This window comes from Ischnura elegans, chromosome 1, assembly GCF_921293095.1.
Source record: "Ischnura elegans chromosome 1, ioIscEleg1.1, whole genome shotgun sequence".
Classification (NCBI taxonomy): domain Eukaryota; kingdom Metazoa; phylum Arthropoda; class Insecta; order Odonata; family Coenagrionidae; genus Ischnura; species Ischnura elegans.
The window spans coordinates 57,010,379-57,023,733 of NC_060246.1; the positions used below are offsets into that span (position 1 = coordinate 57,010,379).

Sequence of the window (13,355 nt, forward strand, 5' to 3'; positions counted from 1 at the left end):
GAATTCAATCTATCCTTTGATTCTACTTGTTTTTTTTTTATTTTCACTAGGGTGGTAGTTATCCATCAGGAAGAAGATCATCTCCTTCAGGAATATGGGGTGGAAGAGTGGGTGGTAATGGTATCCCTGGGCCATCGTCTGGCTTTACGGATGGAAGCAGCCAGGCTTATGAGGCCATGAACAAGTTTTTGTCTGCCTTTCTGGAACATGTATGTTGCCATTTTTCATGAGACTATCTTTAGAATGAGCATCGGAAGAAAACACATGTACAAACTTAGTTTCCTTGTTCTAATTATCGCATTATCAAAAATATTAATAATAATAATCCCCTTATTACCTTCTTGTTGTCTATGATGAATGTGATTTATTGGGGTCTGCCTATTTCTCTATGCAATTATGAGTTTTTATGTACATCATTTTTTTTAGCAGTTTTTCATCTCATATTGTGTAAAGAAAATTCCAGTTCCTAATATGTTCATAACTCCTTGCCGTTTATTCTCTCTTTTTTGCCTAATTAGCTTTGGTTTTTCTCCTTTCAAATTTGAATGGGATTTTTCATGTTGTTAAGTTTGATATTGGAAATAAGCTCAGAATATTTATTACATTTTGGCATTTGTATAAGAACAGATTTGATATCTCCATAGGAAACATCATAGAATTTTTTTTTAAATATAAGCCTCCTTCAAATTCAGCCCTCACTTATTTCATGTTGATATTGGAAGGGGTCATAAAATATGATCATTACCTGAACATCTCAGCTCCCTTGCACATGACTTTTAAAAAAGCAATGGGATAATGATCGGGAAAAAATTGTGACATGTTAATTTAATTCTTCTACAAAAGGTCGTATGTAGTAATATTTAGTGATCAAAATTACTGCTAGAGCAATTCAAGTGGTAGAACACCTGCCATTAATTTCTGCGGAATTTAGACTCAAGGAGGCAGGTTATTCTCTGTTCATACCAATTTCAAATTTTCATTTCATATACGTGTTCACGCAAAGTTACTCATAAGTTGATTTCAAAAGTAATTGATGATCTCTTAATATTGAATTTGTTAAGTTTCCATTCACATTTCATGTGGTTGTTTTGAATTTCCCATTTTTCATTACATAGTATAGTCCATTCAGCCCGTATTACATCCATTAGAAATGTGAGCTACTTGGGCAGTGACGGAAAAATGTGTATGTTTTGAACAGATAATCATCAGATTGTTTCTTTGCAGGCCCTGAAAGATATTGACTATGAAGTACGAGACAAAGTATTTATAGAAACCCTTCTTGATATTGAGATGAATGAACCTTTAGAGCATGGAATCTTCTACAATGGTATGTAATTTTACACCAGTGTAAAATGTGAGAGATATCTTCATTAAATATATGCAATAGAAAGTTTGTTATTTGCGATATTGGAGGAAAAACCCGCTCTTTTGTTATAGCTATTTTATTTATTTATATGCCAGCCATTTTAACATTAATTTCTAAAAAAAATAATTGAATAATTTGTAATTCCTCAAAGCTAAGATGTCTCACTCATGAAAATTTTAAGGCTCTGCTATTTCTAGTGCTTGAGAAGAATAAGACCACTAGTGTACTTGCATAGTTTAACTAGATTTAACTCGTTTTTTTTCAAATCTCTGACCTTGTGCCATGCAGTCCACAAAAGCAACAAATTGTTTAATATGTGCAAAGATGTTAAATTTATGACCAGTTCAGAATATGGTGAATATGCTGATAAAGGCAAAACTGTAAGCTGTCCCCTTGCTGCACTATGGTCATAAATATGATTTTCTCTTATTGTTGAATTCATAGCATATAGAAATAGAGTGTATTCAGATACACATTTTTAGTTTTAAGACTGTAAATACCCCTTCTCACATTTATGTGTTAAACTCTGCTATGATATTGTAATTAAGCAAGAAACTGAAGAAAGTACCTTGTGACAGCTATGCTGCCACAAATGGGCTCCCTTTTGTTAAATAATCTTTTACATCTTTTACAAATTACCCTTGGTAAGAATGAACGGTACCCAATTGGTTGGCTCTTCAAATCTTGGTTCTGCTCATTGAAAAAAAAACATTAGCTAATAGATTTCCACTTGCTATCCTGGTTTAGCTTGTGTGGCATCCTTTTGACGAATTTACAATGTTATTGAATTTTCTAGGTGTTTTACATGTACATATGTACATATTCAACTTTTACTTGGTTCTTGCCTGAGCAGGAGCGTCGACTTATAAAAATTATTGGGGGGACCCATACCAGGGGCCTCGCCCCGGAAAATTTTCTAAATTTTAGATGAAAAATATTGAATTTTAAAGTTTTTTTTAACATTTTAGAAGAATAATATGACCAAAATTTGAATCCCGAAAACTTGACTCTCGATAACCCGACTAGCCTGACACGTTTTTTTGGCTTTAAAAAAAGAAAAAAACATAATCAAGCACGGTATTTTCGTAAAAAGCTAATTCAATGTACGGTAATAATTACGCTTGCGGACTATTACAGAGTAGTGAATTTATAGCTCTGAAAATACCAAAATTATATTCAAATATATCCTAAACTATCATCAAAAGAATAAATTGCTATAGTAGATTTACATTATTTAATTGTCTTTAATTGTTGGGGCTCTGTCCCCAAACGAATTTTTGTGGAGGCTCGGGCCCCCTCAGGCCCCATGGAGTTGGCACTATTGTGCCTGAGTATTCAAGGTTTGTATTAGTGTAAAATGTGTAAGATTCTTTGTGAAAGTGCTCAGATGTTACAAAATATTTCATGATTCCTAAGTTAGTGTATCAATTTGTTAACATGCACTAATCTTGGAGCTGTGCTGAGGCTAACTAGAAAAATACGGATAAAAATATCCCTCTTATTTACTTGTCAATTTTATGTAGTACAGGTAATCATTCGTAGTTCCTTTCTCGTTAATGCTTTTAATTACAATGCATTCTTCTTTTTGCATAATATTTTATTTTCTTACATTGGCTCATTCAACTCATGTTGATGAATGTACATGAATTAAGTACATACAAGCTTAATACATAAATAAAAATTGTAAACCTTTCAAATTTTACAAATGGAGCCACAGCCTGTGGAACAAATAAATATCATATACAATTGAAATTTTTATTCATTCCTGTACCATAGGTACGTATATTTACATGATGATTTACATAAAAAATTCATTTAATGTATCAAGGAATGTTAGATTAATGTCCCTGAGAATGTGAAATGATTACATTTCAATTAATTTTTGTGCCTACACAATACATTGTTGGTTCCATTCATAGCCATTCATTGCTAATTTGAAATGTACATATGTATTTAGTTTTATTTCAGCACAGTCTTATATTCCATCAAATAATACATGTATTAGCGATGAATTATAATTCCTGAGATGTCCATGGAAGATATTAGTTACCACATTGAATTTTTGTGGTTATTCAAAGAAAACAAGAAAAAAATGGAGCTAAATTATAATTTTCATGTCAGCATAGGCAGTGGGAAATAATTTGCTTTTTGCCTCATTGAATTTTCTGTTCTTATTTTATTGGTCTAATCTTGCTGAATTATGCTTGAAATTTGATTTTCTGTGGGAGTGAGCAAATTTTATTTCCACTTATGTGTCACATTTTCATTAATTTATTTGACCAAATTTATTTCACTTATATATTTATGTTAATTTATGTGGTAATTTGTGATTAACTGCCATGATGGTTTATAACCATATCATCCTTGACGTCATTGCTTCGTTTTGTATGTAATTATAAATATGTGAATTATTCTCTATTATTGTATTACCAGTATTATCAGTGTGGCACTGCTCATTTATTTCATAACATCACCGTGTAAATGTCATTGAGGGAATAGTTTATGAATGATCTTTGCTATTAGCAAAGAGCTAGATCACATTAGGAAATCCAAGTTCTTAAAGTTGTTCCAAGCTTCAGCTGTACTGTGGGTTTTACTTTCATTTTATTAGTTTTTCCCTTGTGAGCATAAATTTTCATATTTTGTTGAGAATTATATTTTAGTACAGTGTTTGAGCCATTGGTGAATATAATGGAAGACTTATATAATTGTACTTCTATTTTTCCATGAAAAGTTTTCATTTGCATGATAAGAATAAATATTATACAGTAGATTCATTATAAAATTATTCGATGAACTAAACTTGGTCTCGATATTTTCATCGATGGTTGACATGAAATTATTGTATAAAAAGAAAGTGCTCACTAGTATTTAGTGACATAGTAGATGAGTTCAATAATTTGATGTACCTCAGAAAATGGCTCCTAGTCAGGAATCTTGATATCTCCAACTCCTCTCAAAATTCAATAATTAACCAGTAAGTGCTTTGGTTTCTGTTATGTCCCACTCTATGCACTACAGTTAATCAGTTAGCTCATCTGGTACACCTAGTAACCCCTGAAATATAAATGAATTTTTTACTTTATCAACTCCAAAATTTTCATAAAACAAATTGGAACCACTCTGCTTTACCTCTGAACTCAGTGTGTATACATGAGGTATGAATTTTTCATTTAAAAACTCAGATACTCGAAGCATTTCCTTCATGTATTAATTTTCCAGATTTTTTAAAATAACTAGACTCTGTTCATTTTATCTGTGGGTGAGATGGTGTGGATAAAGCAAGTGGGAATGTAGGGAAGGAAAGTTTTCTTGACACGTGACATTCCCACAGCCATTCGGCAGACAGCAGGCGTGGCCTAGATCTTCGAAAACTCAGTCACTCTCAGACCTCCATCATATTAACGTTTTGAATCCGCTATTGGAGCAGTGTTGCCAAACTTCACGCATTCTCGTTTTATGTCTTTAAGTCTGCCTTTCACCAACACTGTCATATTCAGTGTGGTAGCTGACAATGTCATGGGCTTTTATGAAGGGATTATCATCAATACCTTCCAAATGAAGAGATATATTGTCTGAGTGCCGGACCCAAAATACCTGACTGCCACAAGGAGGTTGGAAATATCTGGAGGCACTGTTTCTGAGTTTTTAGTGTGGTCAAAGTTCCCTCATCTTGCTTTGAAAATTTTTGGACTTAGTCTCTTACTGATATTTTGAGGTGACTAAGTATTGTTCTGAAAATGAACTACATACATTAGGTGAAAAGTGCTAACATAGTCATTAGTATTTCGCTGGGGATTGTCATCGGATTTTTCCCATCATTCGCGATACTTCTATTAATGTATAAACTCTTTGTCTGTTAGCCACTTTACTGGTGGAGATATCCTTGAAAATATACTTTATTACTGTAGTTGGTAAAAATCCGTAGGCTATAATGAAGTTAAATACCAGTATACCTGCAGGTAAATGGCTACATTTACATAATACCTTGCAAGCTGCCAAAAAGGCGTGTAGCAGAGTGTGTTAGGACACCAGCCGTGTACACATAAAAATGAAGTTCTCTAACGAAGTTAGGACTAGGATTTATTAAAGTCCTTAATGGTTCGAGGGAAAAACCAATTCCCATATCTACCCGTTCGGCAAAACATATCTCTTAATTTATCGCTTATATCGGACCTGGAAATATAGTGGGGCTCTAATATTATCTTCTAGTTTACTCTTGTAAAATTTTATTTTCAGCTGAGCTGGTTGTGGAACCTAACTGCGGTGATTGATGATAATTTTTCCCTGGGAAAAGATGTTTCTGTCATAACTTTGCGAAGCCTACCAATGAAGGAAGAAAAAAGGTTTACATTGTGCGTTCTGTAGTTTACTTTAATGTATCAACGAGTTATGGCAAAAAAATTTGCCAAATAGTTAGCATTGACCCTTATGGGATTGCCTATGTTTTGGTCAAAGGGGTGGCTATGTACATTTGGCAACATAAAGTTTGCTCCTGCTTTCTCTCTCGGCAATACCCCTCCCCCATCAGTGAAACCCTCCGGAAGTGTCTGGGCTCTCACGAAAGCCCACCCGAAAACATAAAGTGAACAGATAATTACTATGAATAACTACTTTGTGCTCTATGATTTTTGTATACATTTTACTTTTTCTTGGGGAGGTAGAGGGAAGTGATGAAAACCTCAATTGGAGGGCGGGAGGTTGGATTTTGGGGGATTCCATTGGAGGTTATGTCTTCAAGGCTTCATCTTCTAGACCCAAACATTTCAGGGGAGATTTGCGCCCCTAAAGCATTTAACTAGGTTTGCTATTGCTTTGGATGAGTTATTATCTGTTCATTTTATCTCTGCGGGTCATCTTTCGTGAGATCCCGGACACTATCGGAGGGCCTCGCTGAAGGGGGAGGGGCCTCGCTGAAGGGGAAGGGGTAGTACCGAGAGAGAGAGAGCAGGAGTGACCTTAACGTTGCCAAATGTACATAGCCGCCCTTGTGTCTCACCGAAAAGGTGTGACTCACACGTGGCCACAGATATTTTGGGCCCGGCGGCGAAACAATGCATACAATGTATTGAGGATAATCCCATCTCAGAAGCCAGGATATTGTCCGCTAAATGCGAGACCGCTGGTGAGAGGCATACATAGGCGTAACATTCTTATAAACGGGGAGTGCAAGGGAAAAGGATTTGGCAACACAGCTAGCAGATTCACGAAGTTGACACGACGGAGGTCTGAGAGCGACTGACGTTCCGAAGTGCTAGACCACGCCTACTGTCTGCTGATTGGCAGAGGGAAAGTCACGTGTAGATAAACTTTCCCTCCTCTCACCCCAACTCGGTTAAGCCACACCAGCTCACCCGCAAAGATAAAGTGAACAGACCTTAGTGGTATGAATGAGTTGGCTGTAAAGGTGGGTTCTACAGTTCATTTTGATGAACAGTTTGCTTTGTTCCTGTTCAGTAAAAAGATTACCTAGTTCAAAATATCTGTTCCTGGGAACAGTCAGGGTCACTCAGGTAGAAAATGTTTTTTATCAGGGGTTTAGAGTACATATATGAAAGCTTAGTGTGGTATCAATTGGTTTGTGCAGTGTGTTATACTAATTTCAAGCAAATTCTGTCCCGGGCCTTTACTTGGTTATCCATGTGCAGGAAAATATCTGTGGCCCACTTGTAGAATATTTCAGAATTAATATTTATCAGCTCAGCATCTGATGTTATTCATATATGTATTTAACACTAGAAAAGTTTTTAAATGCTCCTCTCATTAGCAACTTAGACTTTTATATACATACAGCTAACTGTTCCTTATAAATATTTTTAGTATAAACATCATTTCTGAATCTCTCTTTTAGACTTCTCAGTGAGACATCAATTTTTTCTCCTTGTTACACCTTGCGTCAGGTATCTATCCACTCTAACGATGCGATTGACTAGTAATAATTGCACGTGTTAGGTGGTGAGGAATAATCAGTGTAATTGCCATCGTAACCATCATCTGTGATAACCACAATGCACTTGCTGGAGTAAGCTGTAGTTCAAAATTAGTCTTGGTGAGCATACCTGTTTGACTGAATATGCCGTACTTGAGCAGTGCAGACATGAGCAGTGAACTGGAAGTTTTAGAGAACCATTCATTTTTGAAATGGTTCATTTCAGTGAACAGTTCGGTTCTTTTTGACCCATCTCTAGTTAGCTGACAGTTATGACAGTTTATGTTCGGTAAAGTCTTAGTTAATTAATGTTTTTTTAGTTTACCTCACAATATGGTTTGATATAAAGTAAATTTCCTTTCGTAATATGAATGGTGGGGCTTGGTTCATAATGGTTATAAATGATAGGTTCATAGTGTGGATTTGCATATTTTGAGAAGCTACATGATAGTTTTAAATACAGTTGAAATAAATGTTTAAGGTGCTTGATTCTATCATATGTTACCTATTTATTTATATGCATGTCTTTCATGTTATGTACCACAAGTGCCCCCATGTTGATGTAATATTTAACATTGTTTCTTCATCTTCTATAGTGTAACCCTTCCTAATCTGGAAATCATCACACAAATGGCCCAATGAATTCATTATAATATTTAAGTAGGGTTCTGTTGTGTACCTCTTTATGTTCTTATAGTTATAGCATCTACAAATGTGGGAAGAGATATAATAGGTGCATGGCTCAAATTTTCATTTGATTTTTTTATTTTCAGATAATGGACATTCTTTTGATCAAGTTCTTCTATATGGCAATGAAATAACTCTGGCTGCATTTAATCTACTGACATTCATGTTTGCTGACGCACTTTTTCTAGACTATTCAATTGCTTGCATATTAACGATTGTTGTCGATAAGGTATGTTATGGCTTTTTCTTTTATTTGAAAAAAATTCATTTTCCCATTGATCTGCACAGTAGGTGAAATTTAATCATTTTCATTGCAGGTAATTGTATGGATAAGAAGCGCTATTGGAAGGAGGAACATATCTCAGAAAGGACTGATTGATGAAAGGTTTCTTATCTGAAATTGGAATCAGGGATGACTTAGAAATTAGGTAAATTGCACTTAAAATGTAGCTAATTTAATACCCTTACCTATCTTGAGGGAAAAGCTAATTTTATAATGGAAGGAATGTGATGTTAAGTTATGAGAGAAGTTATTTAAATATGTATAAGACTAAAATGGCATTTCTGTATGTTTTGTTAAAGTGGCATACATATATGGTACATGTATTTCTTTGTATTTTGATGAGTATCACTGCATAAACTAACAATAGAATAGCAAAGTTGTGAATTGCATATTACCTACTTATCTATTTACAGCTGAGATTGCTTGAAGCATACCTCATGTGATGTAAAGATGTGTAAGAATCTGTTGTTATGGCTCAATGGATGTAAGTGCAATTCAGTTGTTACCTAAACTTTCCAATAAGTGTTAATATTGGTGTTCAATGGTGGTCATATAGTGTGTTATTAACTTCTTAGTTTGCTTGAATTAGGTAAGATTCATGCATTTGAGTCTGTTAATGTAATTTTTTCTATTTAAATGATTTTAGAAGTATTTTTTTACATGGCTAATATTGGCAGAAGTATTCTTAGAACTGTATTTCATGGCATGTCTTGTACTGGGATCATCAGTTCAGTCCAACAGTTCTTTAAATTCCATCCTTGGGCTTTTTACATGTTAGTTTAATTTTATGAAGATGCTTTTTTGAAATATAATACATTTAAATTGTATGTTTGAGGTTCCTCAGTGTTGATTAATCACTTTTCATTGGCAATTTTGAACAATGAAAGCTAAATTAATGTTAATTATCTCTCATAAACTCTATTCAAAAGTTACTAATTGACATAAGAAAACCAGTGAGGTGATAAAATCATTATACCTTCCCACAGTTGTTCGGTGGCTTAGGCAGGTAGTTGGAGAGTTCTTTAGTATTCTGCACGGCTTCAAGATGAGTGACACATATGAAATTTGTTTTATTGATTATGAATAATCTCCTGAGGCCAAGTCAAATTTTTATAAGGTAGAACCTCTGTGTAAAGAGCCTCCACTCAGGGAAATTTATCAAAACCTAATTGTCATGAAATCATAGCTCTAGTCCTAGGAGGTAAATGTATCAAGGAGTTTTGTACTTTGTGTACCTGTGTATGACATTTGGTCAAGATGAATGGGATTAATTATCAAAGGTAAGGAGCAATCATAGAACTTTTAAAAGAATATTTTAAACATTTAGGCAGGTTTATGGACCCATAATATTAAACTAAGAATTCATCTGTTGTGTTAAAGAATTAAATGAACTAATCACAGAAGATGATATTGTCAGGTTAATTGAGATTCAGAGGTGACAGTGGCCAGTACATATTAAAATGTGGAATGATAATTATATGCTTTAGTGGGCATATTTTTGGGAAGATATGCATGTGCACCAATGAAAAAAGGTCGGCCAAAGCTGACATGGGTAGTAGATATAAATACCAAAGATCTTGAAAGAAGATGAAAGTGGAAGCCTAAAGGAAGATCATTGGCAACAGTGGAGGAAAATTTATCAAGAGGCTGAAGCTTACCTGTTGTGTGCATTTACTTGGACACCCCTGATTTTCACGTACATATATTGCAGTGACAGAAACTAATACCAAGTAAATGACTATGCTTTTTGGGTGGAATGATGGAATATTCATTGTTAAAGCTTGAAGCCCTTTCTTACAGCATGTTAATAATATGATAATAAAAATGTGTCCCACACATGGCCTAATATGGTTGATATATTGATGTAAGTTTCACAAAATGTACATATGTACTTTCATTGGTGGAGATGGATTTTGTTATAAAGTGTTTTAACTTGAATACCAGTCTAAGAATAAAAAGAAATGATTATTCATTTAGTACTTACATTCTTCCTCTTGAGAAATTTTCAAAAATTAATGGCTTCTAAATGCTTAGCATCAGTTTATTGCCTTCATTGGTTCAATTTTCAATTCTTCTGCCAACTTGATCTATAAAAAGACAAGAAAATTCGTTAAATTCCTATTCACTTAAAGTTAAGAAAATTCACTTAAAGTTCCTATACATACATACGTAGTCGTACATGCATGCATTAATTTCAGACATAATAACCCTTTAAAAATCATGATTAAAATTTATTGAGAGATTTAAAAAAGTGGAAATATGAAATTGTAAGCAAAATTAATAATCTTTTGTACAGATGATAATTTACTAACTAACAATGCACAAAGGGTAAGAAAAAAAGACTTTGCTGTTCCACAAAATAAAATAAATATATTTGCCACCAGTTTTGATACGGCATGTCATCATCTGGTCCGGCTATCTCATCTAGCTATCGAAACCAGTTGCAAATATATATTTTATTTTGTGGAACAGCAAAGTCTTTTTTTTTTGTTATCCTTTGTGCATCATGAAGGAGTTCCACCATGTTACGCCACCCACCATCGCATTTACTAACTAACATTGTGTTTAGTCGCTTGCTCACATTAGCTTACAATAGGGCTGAAAAAATTTTTGGGGGTGCTTAACCTGCAACAGCAGCCTTCTTGGCTAAGTGCCTTGCCCTATCTTCACCAAACCTGAATGAAAGACTCTGAATTTGTAAGTAAGCATAAATCTAATAAGTTTTCACTTTTTTACATTAAGCTGTATGATACACCTTAAAAAAATCCACATATCCATCACACTCCTGTTAATTTTGATATAAATTTAGTCTGTACAACACCCTTATCACTTCTTTAATGCTTTATTTCCTTTCACACCAAACTCATTAACATCAAGATAATCATCAGTTGACTTGCTGATCTTTAATTTTAAAATTTTTGATTTTGCCACTTGCAGCAATGGCTATAATTTCCTGATTTCTTTTCATAATTGGAATGGAAGCAACTTTTTTTTACCTCATTTAGAGGCTCATTGTTTAGAAGCTATTTGTACATGAAATAAATCAGAAATATCATACCAAGGCATCAATTTGGTTCCTATGATATGTTATACCTCCATCTTCATTTACACATTTCATGTGCCATTTCTCTGGGTCTCCAGGGACTATGACCTCTTTCTCTGGATCAGCCTGGTAATAATGGGTAAAAGTTTTTGAAATAGATTATATTGGCTGTGATTGGTATATCAAAATATTTTTGGGTGGACAAAGGAAAACACAGTGCATAGATATTTGTTACCAAACGTTATTCATGGTCTCACCGGAATGCTAGCATGCAGAAAAGCCAAGTGGTAAATTGCACTTTACCACTTGCAGCCCTATATGATGATTAATCAATCAAATACTTTCTCTTAGTCTTTAGATGTATGCATCATTTGTTAAAGTTACTTTAATTAAGCTAAAGTTGCTAATAGCTTAATATTCAATTATGTAGTCAGTTAAGACATAATTTTGAACAGATTAAATGAATTCAACTTATATGAACAATTCAATACCTTCCATAAATCTTTAGATGAAGAGAGTCTTAGGTAAAGTATTAGCAAGCATTGGGAATTGCCATAGCACATCATACCCCTCTTTCTTTCAGAATTCCTGGTAATTGCTGATTTATTTATCGTCTTACGAAATATACCTAATTGTATGGTACTATGGTGGTAGAAAATTAGTGGTGGATATTTGTGTTGATAATCATATGCATGTCCTCACTCATTAATTCTCTTCTTGTTATTTTAATTTATGTTTTTAATGTAGTAGTGGGACTTAATTTTTGGGACTTAATTACACTCTTCTGCAAAAAAATGGTTCAAAAAATGCCCCGCTACAATTTAGGGTGTTTCTGGCTAATTTTGGGTCGCTGAATCTGAAAATGACCTCCATTTTTTTCCTATCTCCCTCCATTTTTACGCAACCCCTAAATTGGGGAAAACAACCCCTTATCTAAACTTATCGCTTTTCAAGGGACTTTTACTAAAGTTATCTGCTTCTGATTGAAAAAAACTGACGTTTTAAGGCTATCAGGGTCAAGAGAGAGACAAACTTCACTGGGGTTGAAAAGATTTAGGGGGTGAAAATTGAAAAAAAAAACTTTAAAAAACATTAAAATAACCATTTTTCTTCGTTTTTTATGACATATGTTGCTAATGGTAAAGTTTTCAAGGGATGAATACACTGTTCACCTATTTTGTAAGGGATTAATATAACATAAAATATAAGAGGGGAAGGTGGGTGTAAGAGTGGTATAGGAGGGGGTTTAGGAGGCGGTATAAAGAGCTGCCACAAAAATCTGGAATATGGGTTTCCTTTAAAACAGTGGCATATCCAACAGGAACCGAAGGCAAATCGTGGCCGTTGTTCAGTAAAACAACCATTAAACTTGTCTTCGATTAGTCCATGAATAGCCTCCATTGGTCTGGATCATTCTTAATCGCTAATTCCCTCATCAGTCCTTCAATATCAGTGCAGAAAATCAGATCATCATTTTCATCATCCGTTGAAAAAAATTTAGTGAGGGTTGACTGTCTGCCTCTGTAGTACGAAACATTCACACTATCGGCCAAAAGATTCCACTGCTGCAAATGCGAGCCAAGAAGTTGTGCTTTACCCTTTGGTAAGTCTAAGTCTTGTATTAGATCACTTAGGTCCTCGTGTTATGGGATGAGGTGCCTTTTTTGACTAGTCTAGGGTTCTTCTACATCAGGACTGTAATATTCATCTCGATGGCTAGGACCTGCTTCCACTTCCGGTGTAGCTTCGTTCACTAAGACATCAGAATCATCGAGGGTGCTAGTAGCTTGAGCTATAGGGATAGGAATAGCATCAGTATGCTTCACCGGGCGAATTGCTGACGGTAAATTCAGATAAATCATTTCAGGATTGTTTTTTTTAATCCATAGTGTCGGTTTCGCAAAAATAGCAATTCGTTAAATGGCAAGTGGGTTCAACTCAAAACATTGGCACTCCGAAATTTAGGGAACGATTTCCCCAGTTTAGCCATTCACAAAGACTTCTATGACAACCACTGCAACAGAATTTAGGGGCCCACGATTTGTCT

The 13,355-nt window shown here is 34.6% G+C and overlaps 2 protein-coding genes across 2 annotated transcripts in view; one reads left to right on the forward strand and one right to left on the reverse strand.

Moving 5' to 3' along the window:
- LOC124161056 (meckelin) overlaps positions 1–10,241 on the forward strand; it is a 45,527-nt gene extending 35,286 nt beyond the window's left edge. Inside the window, exons 14-17 of the mRNA XM_046537227.1 lie at positions 51–209; positions 1,225–1,327; positions 8,069–8,211; positions 8,300–10,241. Coding sequence (XP_046393183.1) covers positions 51–209; positions 1,225–1,327; positions 8,069–8,211; positions 8,300–8,380 — 486 coding nt within the window. The 3' untranslated portion in view covers positions 8,381–10,241. The remainder of the gene's footprint in view (positions 1–50; positions 210–1,224; positions 1,328–8,068; positions 8,212–8,299) is intronic.
- LOC124161050 (uncharacterized oxidoreductase YjmC-like) overlaps positions 2,946–13,355 on the reverse strand; it is a 30,520-nt gene continuing 20,110 nt past the window's right edge. Inside the window, exons 9-11 of the mRNA XM_046537214.1 lie at positions 11,324–11,434; positions 10,250–10,352; positions 2,946–4,423 (exon numbers count right to left, since the gene is read on the reverse strand). Coding sequence (XP_046393170.1) covers positions 10,302–10,352; positions 11,324–11,434 — 162 coding nt within the window. The 3' untranslated portion in view covers positions 2,946–4,423; positions 10,250–10,301. The remainder of the gene's footprint in view (positions 4,424–10,249; positions 10,353–11,323; positions 11,435–13,355) is intronic.